Source organism: Schistocerca nitens, chromosome 3 (genome assembly GCF_023898315.1).
Source record: "Schistocerca nitens isolate TAMUIC-IGC-003100 chromosome 3, iqSchNite1.1, whole genome shotgun sequence".
Lineage (NCBI taxonomy): Eukaryota > Metazoa > Arthropoda > Insecta > Orthoptera > Acrididae > Schistocerca > Schistocerca nitens.
Window position 1 is genome coordinate 706,134,716 of NC_064616.1, and position 17,789 is coordinate 706,152,504.

The following is a 17,789-nucleotide window of genomic DNA, read 5'->3' on the forward strand; positions in this document are numbered from 1 at the left end:
TTTTAGGTGTAAAGTAGTGTGTTATGTAAAAATTAGCCAATGGCATAAAAGCGCCAAGGAAACCCAATGCATTACAAGGTCCAAAATAATGGGTCAAATACTAAAAATATGAACAGAGCCACTATCTCTCACGAAACTAAAATTATAAATAGGATAAAATAGTTGAAAAGCATGTGTGAAGTGGACTAAAAATATAATAAAATTAAAATCATAATCATAAGGGAGAAAGTAACTGGTCATTGAAATTTAAGAACAAGAGAGCAAAAGCTTTCTATAGTAAGCCATCAATGAGCTATAAAAATTATTTCTCTGCAGTCTAACTGCTGTTCAATATGAACAAAGGTTTATGTTAAAAATGTGCATTCCAAGGTATTCTGTAAAAGTTCCCATGGTGTATTGTGAAGAATTTTTAAGTTATTCGTAACAGATTTTTCAGAGTGGTTGAGATGCGTTACATGTCGGCCAAATGCCAACTTACTAAGGAAATGTGTGATTTATGTTCTTTAAAATGGATATTAAAGCTTTGAATTATTTGGCCAATATACTGTTGATCACAGTTAGCACATGATATTCTGCAAACACCAGGGTCTAGGTATTTGCTATAGGATTTATCAGCTGTGTGTTTTAGCCAGATTGGCTGTTATTGAAGTAATGTGATAAATGGTAGCCTGAGCATCGAGTACTTAACCTTTAGTCCCTCTACCATAACCAGCAGTTGACATTTGTGCATCCAAGACACCTGCTCCATTCACCACCACCACCATGGGTATAACTTATTTTAATTTTGCCCATATTTTATGTCTCTTACATTAACTGTTATTATTAGATTTCCTTCTAAATCTATATTATACTTACATTTAAGTGCATACAGTCTGAAGATGGTTGCTATTTGACTGAAACTGGTTGCTATTTTTAATAAATGTTCTATTATGGTCTAGACTATTTTAATTTTAAAAGAGGAAGTTATGATAAAGAAAACAAAAACTATGAAAGTAATGAGGGTGGTGCATTTTTCTTGTTTTTGTGCAATTTATATATGTTTAAGAAAGGAAAATTTATAATGTAGACATATCCACAAGAGTACACGTAGATATAAATGTATATATATTTAAAATGTTGCATTTGATATGCGGAACAGCAGCCCAATTAGATTTAAGAGTATTCACCACTTCCACAGAAAATGCTTTAAACAAATTGAAAAGGTGTGAAGAGTATAGAGAAGCAATCATATTCTTCAATAACTTTTAGTGTTAATTGGTCTCATATTGTTTACCAGTATAAAAGCATATTCAGAAGTTAACCATTCAAGAGAGATATTTTTTGTGTATAAATAAAAGCATGTACAAAAATGTTATGTGTACTATATTAACTATGTGTTTTATACAAGAATGTTATTATTGTTGTTTCCTGCATGGCATGTTACAGATATTTAAGGATGCACAGTGAACCACTGAAATTTATTTTTATTTTATTTATTTTATTTATATACTTGTTCCATAGATCTGTACATGTGAGCAAGTCACTCAGATGTGGAACGTGTCAATGTACATAATAAAATACATAGAATAAAGACATTGTTATAGTATTAATAACAGTGCACAAAAGTCATACTTATTAGCTTAAAACTAGTCAACATAAATGTGAAGATAGCAGTTTCATATTTAGGGCATTATTGCATCTATTTTAACCTTGAACAGTAATCAAAACTTCCCACTTTGGGTTTAAAAGTGACCCAAAAATGGAAATGAGAAAAACAGGAATTTTTACATTAGGGCATTATTACATTAGTTTAACAGTAAACAGTGTCAAAAAATTTAAAAACATCTTTCCAATCTGGGTTTTACTTATTTCTCTGAAAGAATTCCTCTAGTGAATAAAGTGAGGTCTCAAGTAAATAATTTTTCAAGCTACGTTTAAATACTGATGTACTACTCCTTATACTTTTGATGCTGTTGGGTAGGGAATTGAAAATTTTCGTTCCAGCGTACTTTACCCCTTTCTGAATAAGTGTCAAGCTCTTTAACTCACAGTGGAAATCCTCTTTTCTTCTGGTGTTATGTTCATGATGTAGGCAATTTGTTTCATACAGAGTGGGGTTATTTATTATGAAGCACATCAGTGAATATATGTACTGAGATGTTGCTGTCAGTATTTCAAGTCGTTTAAACAGATTTCGACATGAGGTTCGTGGGGGTACACCACAAATGATTCTTATTGCCCTTTTTTGTGCTGTGAGGATTTTCTTTGCGGCAGGTGTATTGCCCCAGAAGATGATGCCATAACACATGACTGAATGAAAATAGCCAAAGTAAGCTGACTTTGAGATGGTAATGTCGTTGAAGCGTGACAAAATTCGTAAAGCAAATGTTGCCGACGTCAGCCGTTTTAGTGTTTGTAGAACGTGATGTTCCCAGTTCAGCCTACTGTCCACGTATACGCCTAGGAATTTTGATAAGTACACTTGCTTTATCATCTGATCATTCTGTGTGATAACTATTTCTTTTGGGTTTTTGTGGGTTGTCTGGAACTGGATAAAATTGGTTTTTTTCAGGTTTATTGAAAGGGAGTTAATACTAAACCAACCCAGAACTTCTTTAAGGATATCATTGACCTCGGACTCTAAGTCAGTAGTTGACACATTATCCACCACAATGCTCGTATCATCAGCGAACATTGTAAATTTACACTGCTTATTGATGGATAAAGGCAGGTCATTAACATATATGAGGAACAGCAAGGGCCCAAGCACTGATCCCTGTGGCACTCCCTGCTGCACAATTCCCCACTCAGAGTCCACTATATATTGTGATACACTATCTGAAATATCTAGAGTAATCTTCTGCTTCCTATTTTCGAGGTACGATTTTAACCAGTTCCCTACAGGTCCAGTAATTCCATAATGACAGGCCTTCTTGAGGAGTATCTGGTGATCTACACAGTCGAACGCCTTTGATAGGTCGCATAAGACACCAATTGGCAGCCTCTTTCTGTTTATAGACTCTAAAACATCATTTGTGAATGAGAAAATTGCGTTATCTATTGAAACTCCCTTTTGAAAACCAAACTGCTGACTGTTAATGATGTTCAGGTCACCAAGGTGTGCCACAATCCTGTTGTACAGAGCTTTTTCTAGGACTTTTGAAAATGTTGTTAATAGAGAGATAGGGCGATAGTTTGACACATTTGTAGCATCCCCTGCTTTGTACAGGGGCCTGACAACAGCGTATTTCATTCTGTCTGGAAACACTCCTTGTTGCATGGATGTGTTGAAGATGTGAGCCAAGACTTCGGTCACTTCACTACAGCAAGCCTTCAACAGCTTGCTTGAAATATCGTCGATACCAGCAGAATGTTTATTTTTCAAAGACTGTATGATTTTTTTTATTTCATTGGCAGTAATGGGAGGCACACTTATTTGACTGAAAGGTTCTGGAAAATTATTTTTCATTATACAGGCAGCTTTATCTACAGAACCATGGCAACCTATCTGTGTTGGGACAGTTAAAAAATGTTGGTTAAAGATTTCAGCAATTTCCTCACTATTAGTTATCTCTGAGTTGTCAACAGTTAAAACAATATTTTTGTCTTTGGTGTAGTTTACAGTCCCTGTTTCTCTCTTTATCACATTCCAGATTGTTTTAATTTTATTTTCAGAATTAGTAATTTCAGATGCTATACACATACTTTTAGAGTTTTTAATTACTTTGGCAAGAATTTTACAGTAGAGTTTATAATGTTTTAGCTGAGCAGGGTTGTTAGAAGTATTTGGAAATGCCTCTAGCAGAGGAAGAAGACTGAAATACTATATAAAGAGTTGATGTATAAGTGTGTAGTCACCTAATGTGAGGATATCAGGTGGCCATAGTATGTGGATATATGTGCAATACATACGTTTGAATGTACACTCAAATTTCCCTTCACTGTATGCAATCTCAAAAACTTATTTCTGCTTACTTTTAAAGTTGATCTGAGGGCAAATAAATATGATAACATTTCCCACTATTTTAAATTTCAAGTCCATGTTTAAAAGAGATGAGACAATATTAGTTATCCGAGGAGTGAGTAAAGTAAAGTAACAAGGTGAAGTCATGTATTCTGCAGATGCATTATGTCATCGGTGTATTGGATCTGTTTAAAATGCAGTTCCTCCTTTTTTTGAGTGTATAATATTAATATACACTGATTATTGGCAATACATGGACCATTGCAAGAATAAGCATGCATACACCACAAAGAAGGTTTATTGTATGGCACAAACAAGTATGCACCAAATGTCAAATATAATTTGATTGACTCCATATGCACAGGTTGAGGGAAAGTGACTCTGGCCAATGTCATTCACAGTAACCATAGTAAGGCTTACTAGATACTCATGGCACTGTTGTCATTACTAGCTGTTGAAACTGTATGAATGTTGCTGGACCTGCTAGCTGTTCCCTTATATTTCACGTAATGTACAGGCCTGGCCAGTTGGCTGCACTACAGTATCTTCCAAAACTATTCTGATATGTGGGGTTATATTGATAATACTATTATTTATTAATTCAAGTACCGTATTTACTCGAATCTAAGCCGCACTCGAATCTAAGCCGCACCTGAAAAACGAGACTCGAAATCAAGGAAAAAAAAATTCCCGAATCTAAGCCGCACCTGAACTTTGAGACTCGAAATTCAAGGGGAGAGAAAAGTTTTAGGCCACACCTTCAAATCGAAACAAAGTTGGTCCATTGTAATATGAGACACAATTTAGGTCGAATGAAAGACGATACAGCTACAATAGTTTGGTTCGAGTCGTAAGCTTAGCAGTTAAGCTTTACCAGGTAGCCATTGCTATGCGTCAGGCGCTCCGTCCGTATTTATACGGGTACCCTTCCTTTTTCACGTGCTTCGTCTGGTTTGAATCGATTGCTTATTTTGCTTTGATCTGATAAGTGCCGTTTTCTTTGTTGTAGATGTTTACGTCACTCTAAGCTGAAAATGCATTACTGTACTGCGTCATGCATTGTTTGTCGCATTCTGATAGTGCGTGTTTACGGCCTGTCGCCGCCCGCGGCATGGCTTGCTTTTGTGCACGCTACCGCCGCTTACAATTAAAAAAAAGAGAGGAATTGTCTCATTAGCGAAACAATGGCAAGTGACTGCTACTTGTTGTTACTTACACTGCTGCTTTCTTTGATAATGATCAACAAGAACCAAATAATAGACTGCGTATGATAGAACATGTTCTGAATGAGAGTTAGGCGAAAATTTTTCTGTTTGAAAATCTTTGCGGCCGCTTCTTTAGTACATCAAATTCTGCACAGAAATTAGTCATTTTAGATTTAAAAATCTAGTCAGTTGCCGTGCTTCATTTCTGACTGTATCACTATTAGGCATAAGAATAATACGAATATAAACATGACACGATACGTATATTCTTCCGCGTTTGCTGTTGTCTCACTCTAGTTTCGTAGTTTATTAGGCAGACAGGATTTAAATGAGATAGCAGCAAACACGAAAGAATACATGGCAAAATGTTTATATTCCTATTATTCTTATGGTGAAGAGAATACTGCATGTGATTCACTTTTCATCAGGTTCCTATTAGCAACAGTCTTGCCAGTCGGATTTTCGTAGTACATTGAAATTCTGCTACTTTCGAAGATGAACAATACGGAATTTGTGTTTACTTCGTTGGATAATGTATGAAAATGCAGTGGTCGAAACTGGGGGCGGAGAAAAAAAAGCTCGTCTTCCACCTTTTTTTTTTTTTTTTTAATTTATTTACTGACGCAGAGGTTTTGGCGCCAGTATTTATCTCTGTGCCTTCAAAGCATACCTGTGTAGCGCTACATATATTCGACGGTAGAAGATAGTTGTGGCGGCACCTACCAACATTTTTCAGAACTTCCGCTTGCTTTGCACTCGATTCTAAGCCGCAGGCGGTTTTTTGGATTACAAAAACCGGAAAAAAAATGCGGCTTAGATTCGAGTAAATACGGTAATAGTTGATGGTGTAAATGTTCTTGGTACACTTTTAATATTGTAATGTGGTACATTGTATGATTGCAGATGGTAACAGTATCATGTAGTTATCATTGGGTATGTGCTTAATACAGCAAAAGATCACAAATCATATGAGTAGAAGTTCTTTATATAGACCACTCCATCCATTTGGTTTTTGTTAAATTGACACACTGTACATTGTTTTCAGTTTCCAAGCATTAAATTTTTATCAGCAGACTATGGCTACTCTCAAATTGTGCACAACAAATGAGTTCACAATTAATATAGAAAATATTATTACATGTGGTATTAATGGCAGTTACTTAATGTGCACAATTGAAATCTTTTCTCTCCATGACCTCATGGTATGGAAGTTAAGGACTGAACTAAAAATGTTAATAGCTTCTTTCTTTTATTAAAATGGATGCTACTAAATTTGATATATTTCATTCTGCAAAATTTAAAATGATGTTTTTTTCTATAAAATAATAATTTTGATGCAAATTTTACTAATTCTCTTCCTATACACAAGTTTACAGTGAAGAAAACAGAAATTTTGATATATTTACTTTGTGATGAATGAAGATAGTCATCATGCAAACAGAGATTTCTGTAGCACAGTGCATGACTACCTGAGCTTTTTCATATAATGTACTACTAGAAAATAAATATCCCCCCCCCTCTCTCTCTCTCACTCCCCCTCTCACGCACACACGCACACACGCACACACACACACACACACACACACACACACACACACACACACACACACACACCAAATTCATTTCTTTTTCAGAACCTGTCTGGAATATATTATCTCAGACAGCTAAATTAATTAACACATCAGAAAAGCAATTTTATTCCTACACTCATCAGGTTAAGTCCCCAGGTGTGGATATTATCAAAAGTCATACCGTTGGTACTGGTTTTCCGCTGAGACAGCACAGCAGTTTGCAAGTCTGTCGTATCTGCATGACCCTGGGTCGCAAATGGAATGTAAAACTTGGTGCACTCTCTCTTTCATCTTGCCACAGAGCATAGGACAACGGCTCACGGCGTCTTACAGGCTGGACTTCAGGTCTGTACTGTGGAATCTCTTTTGGAATGGCTGGAAAGTTATTATGAATGTATACATCTCTAAATATGTATCAAAAATAATCAGCCAGTATTTTGGTAGGAGATGCTTTACAAACATTCTCAAAAAAACTTATCAGTATGTCATAATTCACATAGATAAACATATAAGTAATGGTAATAGCACTAGCAGTTTTCTCTAAGCATTCTATAAACACAAGTTAAACTAGTAATAAATGTAGCTCATTATACATAGTTCATTAATCATTTTTAACTATTAATGTACTATTTTCAGTATTTACTAATGAAAATGCAGTACACTGAAATTCATGCTTACGCTGGACATTGAGGAATACGACTTCTTCACGATAGCCGTAGTGGTTCTCTGCCCTAATTATGTACTCTCCTCTGTCTTCCAGTTTAACTCTGTTGATAATGAATGTGTAATCATCACCTCCATAACGCTTCATGAATTTTACACTTTGTTTCAGTTCAGCATTGTTATGGTACCACGTCAATGTTGGTGTGGCTATTGCAATTACTCTGCAATAGAACTTAGCACTTTGTCCCTCATAGGCAAAAGCACTTTGTGGTTTGATTACGAACCTTGGGGCAGCTTGTCTGCGGTCTGCAACACACAATAAGACTGTGAGTTAACACATTCCTATGTAAGTGATGTTCCACAAGCTAGCTCCATTCTCTATATCACTAATGAGTGATGTGAATTTGTTTAAAATTCCTGTAAATATTTTAAAACCTACTTGATTACATTAACATGCACAGTCTACATTCTATTTTTAATATCTTGAGCTACTCTTGTTCATCCAAGATACAAAATACTTACCAAATGAAGTGTCATGAATGCGATACTTGTCCACCAACAGTTTGCGTAGAGAACTGTACTCTGCAAGCCTACCAATAGGTAGGATGAATGCATCCCAATCTGTGTATTTTGCTCTAATTTTGTCACGTATATTCGTGTACCTTGAGGAACTGATGACATTAGTGCGTTTGCTGTGATCACCAGTAAGCCAGGCATGAAGAAGACATTCGTGAGCAGTCATCCTTTTCCTGTATTTGAAATAAAAAATTAGATAAGAATTGCAAACCAAACAATAGTTTTACTTAATGAGAAATCCAATCTACAATTTATTTCATGAATGTATTAAATTATTTGACTGAAGAAAACTAGCGAGATTATTAGCACAGACTTACTCTTTATTTTTCACTAAAAGCCTTCGAATGAAATCTTTGCCTTCATCAGATACATTTGCAAATGCCTCTTCATCGAAATCCCAGTCACAAGCTTTAACATTTTTCAGTGTTTCAATGTCATTATCTCCAGCAAAAGGTGACAGTCCACTTAGGCTGTAACAATAAATGACCCAGATCATTATTGGTCTAAGGCTGGAAAGAAACAGTCAGAATGCAGATTGATATTTTGCAAGTATAAGATTGTTCAGTTTTAACATTACTTACAGAACATATGCAAGTACACCAACTGCCCACATGTCAGTGTAAAATCCTACTGGTTCTCTTTCTACAATTTCCGGTGCTGCAAATTCTGCTGTTCCTGTTGATATTTTGACTACCTCATTAGGATCCAGCTTTGTTGCCAATCCAAAGTCTATGAGTTTAACATTTGTGCTGTTCCTTGTCTGGCACATAATATTTTCTGGCTTTATATCTGGAAACAGTGAGACTCAAAATGTATAATCATGAATCACAAGAACAGTAAAATGACAGCTTACGCAACATCAATCATTCTGTAAAATTCACAATGAAACCGCTATAAGAAAAATATCCAAATGCTGAACTATCAGTAATTGTTTTATATCTAACATATTATTGTTGGTTTCATTGCTCTGTCCATTACATGAGAGAAACATAAAGTAGAGCATTTGTTTATAATCATTATCATTATTGTTGTTGTGTCAGCTTACCTAGATGAATTATATTCTTCTCATGCATATGTTTGACACCTTCACATATCTGCCGCATGTAGTTGATGACCTCAGCTTCAGACATTGAGTAACCCTCAGCAGTGATTCGTTCAAACAGCTCTCCACCAGACAAACTGTTTGCAGGAAAAGATTATTCAATTACAAATTAAACGTTTTATCATTTGTCATTAGTAGATGACTGACAGCAGGAACTGTTTTGACAATATAAACAAAACCATAAGCATAAGGATCCAATGGTCATTTGAATTTGTACAACAGCTCCTTCAAAACTTATTCTGCAGTTCCATGTTTATACATATCTGGGGAAAGTTTTAATTAAAAAACCTAATATTTGATATTAATATGTTTGGTTACTGAGGAAATCTCTAGAATTTTGTCTGATTTATTAGAAGTATATGACCACTGACACTTACAACTCAAATATTAACACCATTTCATCATCATCTTCAAATGCATCATGTAAATTGATAAGTTTAGGATGATGCAGCTGATTCATAATATCAATTTCCTTTTTAATCAGTTCCTTCTCCATAGCATGGGACACTGGAATGAATTTTGCTGCAAAAATGTTGCCAGTCTTCCTTTCACGGCAGCGATGCACAACACCAAATGCTCCTGTGCCAATTTCTTCCAGAATGTCATAATAATCATAGACACTAGTCGTTTTAATTTCCACTGGTTGTGGCACATATTTAGAGTAGATATCAAAGACTGTAACAGAGGTAACATTTCATTACATGTATGAAACGTCAAATTACTAATAATGTAGCCTTTTTTCTTATATATTCTATGGATGAGTTTTGATGTCATTTACATCATGATTAAGTATACATGAGATGATCATTATGTGAGAAGCTACATTACAATACTTTAAATTTTAAACAAGTATCTGCTATTCTAGTAGAATTTGTGTTACCTCATAGTTCTTAAAAATATTTTGGGAATTTATGAATGGTGTAATCTACAAACATACTACAGAAATTTCATAAAATATTAGAAAAAGAAGTATCCATAACTGCCATTCAGCAAAACATACCATACTGGTCATAATCGGACACTTTTCCATCAGCTTGTCCTCTGATCTTCTTACCAGTGGCATCAACTGCAAGATAAATTAAGAGTATGGAAGTGAAAACTTAAATATAATTTTAGTTTAATATGGAAGAACTCCATCAGAGTTCTACTTACATACTAGCAAATATGAAACAATAGAATGGTTTTCGTAAAGAATTTTGAGATCTTGATAGTGATGACCTGATAAATACTTGCCAAGAGTCACGTTAATAATAGTAGCAGGAGCAGAAGAACACAGAGAACTAATTCACATTAAGCTATTGTACCTTCATATTTTTTCTTCCTAACAATCTTCTTTCCAGTGTCTTTCATTTTTATGAGGGTTGATGTTGAGCTTGGATCACTTCTTCCATAAATATTTTCAGCATACACTCTGAACTCATACTCATGACCAGGGCTAAGACCCGTAACTGCCATTGTAGTGAACCTGGTGTTTCCAACACGTATCCAGCTGGACATGGGATGTTCACGCTTCTCTACCAAGTAGTTCGTAATACTGCTGCCACCATCCCATGATGGAGGTTGCCATGAGAGAGCAAGGGAGTCATGTCCAATGTTCTCTGCATTGACGAACCTAGGTGGATCTGGCCGATCTGAAATATTGTACATAATATGAGTAATTAATTATATGATAATTAATAAAGACCTGCAGACACAGTGAAGTCCAATTACAGCTCATTTGCAAGTATGTATTCTGGGTTCAAACAAAAATGTTCCAAAACCAAAGTTTTCACAAATCTAAATTAATATGACAGTTTGAAACTAAATAACCAAAATCATGTGACATTCCAAATTCTTGAACAAATCACGAGTTTAAAAAGCAGACTAGAAAATTTATGTGGACACATTTTGAAAAATAAATAAATAAAATAAAATAAATTTATTGCAATCTTCATAAATACAATACTTGACATATAAATAAAATAGTCTGGTAATTTTAATGATGGTACCATGGAACAAGTGACAGGGATATGAAGAAAAACCCTTTTAGTTGTTTCATATATCCTTCTTCCTAAAGGCAATATCATGCAGTAAAACTATTACAGGTGCATATTATTCATCGTTATTGTACCGTTTGAAAACCGAGCGGCAAGAAAAACGCATGCGACTGGATCGCAAAAAAGTCCTTTTCCATCACGACAATGCACCAACACAAACCTCAGCAGTTGTGGTCCCAAAATTAATGGAAATAGGATTCCAATTCATTTCGCATCCCCCCTATTCTCCAGACTTGTCTCCCTCAGACTACTATTTGTTCCCCAATTTGAAGAAATGGCTGGCAGGACAAAGATTTTATTCAAACGAGGAGGTGATTGCAGTAACTAATAGCTATTTTGCAGACTTGTACAATTCCTATTATTCAGAAGAGATCAACAAATTAGAACAGCACTGGACGAAGTGTATAAGTCTAAAAGAAGACTATGTCGAAAAATAAAAAAAGGTTTACCCCAAACATGTAAGTAGTTTCTATTTTTGCACAGACTTTTCAAATGCCCCTCGTACAAGAACCTAAATCTGTAGAAGTGACTTTGAACATTCTTCAAGCCACATATACTTAAGAAGCACATTTCAGTTTCTAATGTTTGCTAATAAATGTAATACTAGATAGACATAATTTGGAACAGATATTTTCTATCTCCTGTTCTACATTATTGTAAGAGTAAGAAAGCTGTTAAACAATGGTGTGTTACTTTTTAAGACAAATGCAAGTTTTTGCTTACCACTAATCTGAATTTTGATTATTGCTGAATCCATTCCCAAGTCATTTTCTGCAACAATGCGATATGGGCCACTGTCGAGTTTGCTACCATCACGAATAGTTAGCACAGCATGCCTTTCCTAGAAAAAACAGTACACAGCCAATTAACACACAATAGATCACAAATCTATTAAATCATCACAATTTTTTACCCTAACTGAAAATGTAGCTCTATATTTCTAAATTTATGCAGTTGCTGTGAATATTTTCCTTGGATATCTGCTGTACTTACAGTCAAATTATATGAGTATAAAGTACAATAACAAAAGTTAATCATGCTCCATAAAATACCACACATACAAATATGAGACAGATACTGAGATGAGATGTTCACTTCACACCATGAGTACTACTTACTAGTGCCTTATTTATTATAATGTCTGTCTACTTGAAATATAGGATGATATACAATAATGAAGTATATGGAAGAGTTACATAGTTAGAACAGAAATGGGATAAATTGTCAGCAACTAAATGCTTCCATCACAAACTATTTAATCAGATTTATAAATGTCAGTGGCTATAAAGTACAGACTTCATAGTTATATCTAAAAACAAAGATGATGTGACTTACCAAATGAAAGTGCTGGCAGGTCGACAGACACACAAACAAACACAAACATACACACAAAATTCAAACTTTCGCAACAAACTGTTGCCTCATCAGGAAAGAGGGGAAGGAGAGGGAAAGACGAAAGGACGTGGGTTTTAAGGGAGAGGGTAAGGAGTCATTCCAATCCCGGGAGCGGAAAGACTTACCTTAGGGGGAAAAAAGGACGGGTATACACTCGCACACACACACATATACAGACACAAGCAGACATATTGGTCTTTAAATATGTCTGCTTGTGTCTGTATATGTATGGATGGATATTTTTCCTACGTGGAATGTTCCCCTCTATTATAACCATATCATTAATTTAGACTTCATAGTTAATCACATATGCATAACAATTTTGCAGAACTATTATTTTTATTGATAATCATTATAATTAAGAAAAAAATCATGAAATGTGTAAGGAATAATTACAAGTATATTCAGAATTGAAACAAAAGATTACCTTAACTTCTAGGGCAAAATGTCCACCAGACTCGATAGTTTCTCCATCCTTGGTCCATGTTATTCTTGGTTTAGGGTGACCAGTGAAAGGTATTTTAATGACCACATTTTCTCCTTTGTCAAAGAATGCTGAATCTCTGAATCGCGGTGGAACATTAAGCTTTGGTGGTGCTGAAGGAGAAGAAAAAAGACAAAATGTTGTCAAAACATATTATGGATGCATGCATTCATACAACAAAGAGACAGTTATACTTCAAAGTTAAATAAACCAATTCATGCTTCAGATATCACTTTGAAAAAATTAACAGTTCTTAAAAATATGTCAAAATCTTAACTTCTAGAGAAAAAAAATGGAATGTCATACAAGAATGAAACTAGGTACATTTCTACAAAATCTTCACATGTTTGTGCCAAGGTGTCTTCTTATCTTTATGGTTACATCTTGGTCATTCTGGAAGAGAAATAACTGGGGGTTTTCATGGGTACTTCAGCAACTCTTTTTTGTTATTTCTACATGTACATCTACATTTATACTCTGCAAGCCACCCAACGGTGTGTGGCGGAGGGCACTTTATGTGCCACTGTCATTACCTCCCTTTTCTGTTCCAGTCGCGTATGGTTCGTGGGAAGAACGACTGTCTGAAAGCCTCCGTTCGCGCTCAAATCTCTCTAATTTTACATTCGTGATCTCCTCGGGAGGTATAATTAGGGGGAAGCAATATATTCGATACCTCATCCAGAAACGCACCCTCTCGAAACCTGGCGAGCAAGCTACACCGCGATGCAGAGCGCATCTCTTCCAGAGTCTGCCACTTGAGTTTGCTAAACATCTCCGTAACGCTATCACGGTTACCGAATAACCCTGTGATGAAACGCGCCGCTCTTCTTTGGATCTTCTCTATCTCCTCTGTCAACCCGACCTGGTACGGATCCCACACTGATGAGCAATACTCAAGTAAAGGTCAAACGAGTGTTTTGTAAGCCACCTCCTTTGTTGATGGACTACATTTTCTAAGGACTCTCCCAATGAATCTCAACCTGGTACCCGCCTTACCAACAATTAATTTTATATGATCATTCCACTTCAAATCGTTCCGCACGCATACTCCCAGATATTTTACAGAAGTAACTGCTACCACTGTTTGTTCCGCTATCATATAATCATACAATAAAGGATCCTTCTTTCTATGTATTCACAATACATTACATTTGTTTTGTCTATGTTAAGGGTCAGTTGCCACTCCCTGCACCAAGTGCCTACCCGCTGCAGATCTTCCTGCATTTCGCTACAATTTTCTAATGCTGCAACTTCTCTGTATACTGCAGCATCATCCGCGAAAAGCCGCATGGAACTTCCGACACTATCTACTAGGTCATTTATATATATATTGTGAAAAGCAATGGTCCCATAACACTCCCCTGTGGCACGGCAGAGGTTACTTTAACGCCTGTAGACGTCTCTCCATTGATAACAACATGCTGTGTTATGTTTGCTAAAAACTCTTCAATCCAGCCACACAGCTGTGCTGATATTCCGTAGGCTCTTACTTTGTTTATCAGGCGACAGTGCGGAACTGTATCGAATGCCTTCCAAGGAAAAAAGCATCTACCTGGGAGCCTGTATCTAATATTTTCTGGGTCTCATGAACAAATAAAGCGAGTTGGGTCTCACACGATCGCTGTTTCCGGAATCCATGTTGATTCCTACAGAGTAGATTCTGGGTTTACAAAAACGACATGATACACAAGCAAAAAACATGTTCTAAAATTCTACAACAGATCGACGTCAGAGATATAGGTCTATAGTTTTGCGCATTTGCTCGACGACCCTTCTTGAAGACTGGGACTACCTGTGCTCTTTTGCAATCATTTGGAACCTTCCGTTCCTCTAGAGACTTGCGGTACACGACTGTTAGAAGGGGGGCAAGTTCTTTCGCGTACTCTGTGTGGAATCGAATTGGTATCCCGTCACGTCCAGTGGACTTTCCTCTGTTGAGTGATTCCAGTTGCTTTTCTATTCCTTGGACACTTATTTCGATGTCAGCCATTTTTTCGTTTGTGCGAGGATTTAGAGAAGGAACTGCAGTGCGGTCTTCTTCTGTGAAACAGCTTTGGAAAAAGGTGTTTAGTATTTCAGCTTTACACGTGTCATCCTCTGTTTCAATGCCATCATCATCCCGGAGTGTCTGGATACGCTGTTTCGAGCCACTTACTGATTTAACGTAAGACCAGAACTTCCTAGGATTTTCTGTCAAGTTGGTACATAGAATTTTACTTTCAAATTCACTGAACGCTTCACGCATAGCCCTCCTTACGCTAACTTTGACATCGTTTAGATCCTGTTTGTCTGAGAGGTTTTGGCTGCGTTTAAACTTGGAGTGAAGCTCTCTTTGCTTTCGCAGTAGTTTCCTAACTTTGTTGTTGAACCACGGTGGGTTTTTCCCGTCCCTCACAGTTTTACTCGGCACGTACCTGTCTAAAATGCATTTTACGATTGCCTTGAACTTTTCCATAAACACTCAACATTGTCAGTGTCGGAACAGAAATTTTCGTTTTGATCTGTTAGGTAGTCTGAAATCTGTCTTCTATTACTCTTGCTAAACAGATAAACCTTCCTCCCTTTTTTTATATTCCTATTAACTTCCATATTCAGGGATGCTGCAACGGCCTTATGATCACTGATTCCCTGTTCTGCACTTACAGAGTCGAAAAGTTCGGGTCTGTTTGCTATCAGTTGGTCCAAGATGTTATCTCCACGAGTCAGTTCCCTGTTCAATTGCTCAAAGTAATTTTTGGATAGTGCACTCAGTATAATGTCACTCGATGCTCTGTCCCTACCACCTGTCCTAAACATCTGAGTGTCCCAGTCTATATCTGGTAAATTGAAATCTCCACCTAAGACTATAACATGCTGAGAAAATTTATGTGAAATGTATTCCAAATTTTCTCTCAGTTTTTCTGCCACTAATGCTGCTGAGTTGGGAGGTCGGTAAAAGGAGCCAACTATTAACCTAGCTCAGTTGTTGAGTGTAACCTCCACCCATAATAATTCACAGGAACTATCCACTTCTACTTCACTTACAGGATAAACTACTACCAACAGCGACAAACACGCCACCACCGGTTGCATGCAATCTATCCTTTCTAAACACCGTCTGTGCCTTTGTAAAAATTTTGGCAGAATTTATCTCTGGCTTCAGCCAGCTTTCTGTACCTACAACGATTTCAGCTTCGGTGCTTTCTATCAGCGCTTGAAGTTCCGGTACTTTACCAATGCAGCTTCGACAGTTGACAATTACAATACCGATTGCTGCTTGGCCCCCGCATGTCCTGACTTTGCCCCGCACCCTTTGAGGCTGCTGCCCTTTCTCTACTTGCCCGAGGCCATCTAACCTAAAAAACTGCCACGTCCACGCCACACAACCCCTGCTACCCGTGTAGCTGCTTGCTGCGTGTAGTGGACTCCTTCATCCCTCATACCATTAGGGAGCTACATGTTCGGCAGTCAAGTACTACACCAATGCTTTTTCTTCTTGAAAGGAAGTAAAAGACTGATTGTGCATAGAGTACAACTTCAGCAGCACCTGAGCTTGCTCTGCTGCCACGAAACTGAACATGTCAAGCTATACTGTTACGGAAGAGGATAATCCTTATACATTACATGCACCACATTCCATAGATTTGATAGAGAGAAGTTTCTAGGACATTAAATGGCGCCAGAGATGCTCATTTTGTTTACGTACAACACAACAGAATGCCTTAAATGTATGAAATATGAGAATGCTACAGTGTTAATATTACTTATATTATAGGCAAGCACATTAATTTTAAGAGCCCTGTGAAAATACTCTTTAATTCACTCTTAAACTACACTACAATAAAATTAATACGACATCATAAAGGGATCATGTTGCAAAATCATAGCTATGAGGGACAATGAAGGCGAACAAAGCAATAACCAAAAAGACAACATTGCTGTAAAGGAATTAAAATCACACAAATTTAAACAATCATTTCAAAATACGTTGCTAAAGAATAGTGAAAGGTTATGAGGAAAGAAGAACTAACTAAACATTTACATGAAAATGATGATGAAGATGACTCGATACTATCAAAAATGGTATAGACAGATATGACACATTCAGAGTATTTTAAATCTATGAACAATATTACAAATGAAATATAAGTGATTATCCTGTATGTACATTCTATGATAGCAGTGAGACTTTTTATTGAATGGGCTCTAAATTTCTACACTGCAAGCTAAAATGTTATGGCAACAATAGAATCCCTGTGGCATGGATGTGTGTTATTCCTAAAAAAAAGGCTGAGGTTAGATTAATATACTACATCACTGATATTAAACTAATACCAAAATGGGGAAAGACTAAGCATGATATCTTACAGTGTTTAATACTGGGCTCACTCCTACACATAAACTACACAAATAACCTTCCAGTGACTCTAAATTTTTAAAAGCTGTCATGTTTTCTGATGAAATAAACATACAAATCTAGAGCCTAAACTATATCATTCCCGGAAAAGTTTATAACTGGTTCACAGCAAACATCTTTATGTCCCATTCTCACAAAAACTGACATTATGCTATAAAAAAAGAATGTTAGACCAGAAATAGACATTAATTTTCATATATTAAATGAAACTGTGTGTTAAATTCTTGGGCTCCAGCTGGATACCAAACTATAATGTATGTGACAAGTTAAAACTCATAAGGCACGAAATTGAAAATCCTAACAATTCAAAGTATAACCAAAACAATTTTTAGTAGCCACTGCTTCCACAGGTAGCGTTATGATAATTGACTTGGTCATGTAAATATGAAACAAGCAGTACAAGAAGACAAAGAGCAGG

At 36.4% G+C, this 17,789-nt stretch overlaps 1 protein-coding gene across 29 annotated transcripts in view; it reads right to left on the bottom strand.

Moving 5' to 3' along the window:
* The window catches only part of LOC126248677 (twitchin), a 523,948-nt gene that overhangs the window by 45,385 nt on the left and 460,774 nt on the right, over positions 1-17,789 (bottom strand). For all 29 annotated transcript variants that reach the window (XM_049949938.1, XM_049949935.1, XM_049949939.1 and 26 more), the window contains 11 exons: positions 12,919-13,088; positions 11,820-11,937; positions 10,365-10,691; positions 10,061-10,126; positions 9,438-9,735; positions 9,004-9,137; positions 8,540-8,747; positions 8,276-8,428; positions 7,905-8,131; positions 7,398-7,688; positions 6,901-7,094 (listed from right to left, as the gene is read on the bottom strand). In XM_049949938.1, coding sequence (XP_049805895.1) covers positions 6,901-7,094; positions 7,398-7,688; positions 7,905-8,131; positions 8,276-8,428; positions 8,540-8,747; positions 9,004-9,137; positions 9,438-9,735; positions 10,061-10,126; positions 10,365-10,691; positions 11,820-11,937; positions 12,919-13,088 — 2,186 coding nt within the window. The remainder of the gene's footprint in view (positions 1-6,900; positions 7,095-7,397; positions 7,689-7,904; positions 8,132-8,275; positions 8,429-8,539; positions 8,748-9,003; positions 9,138-9,437; positions 9,736-10,060; positions 10,127-10,364; positions 10,692-11,819; positions 11,938-12,918; positions 13,089-17,789) is intronic.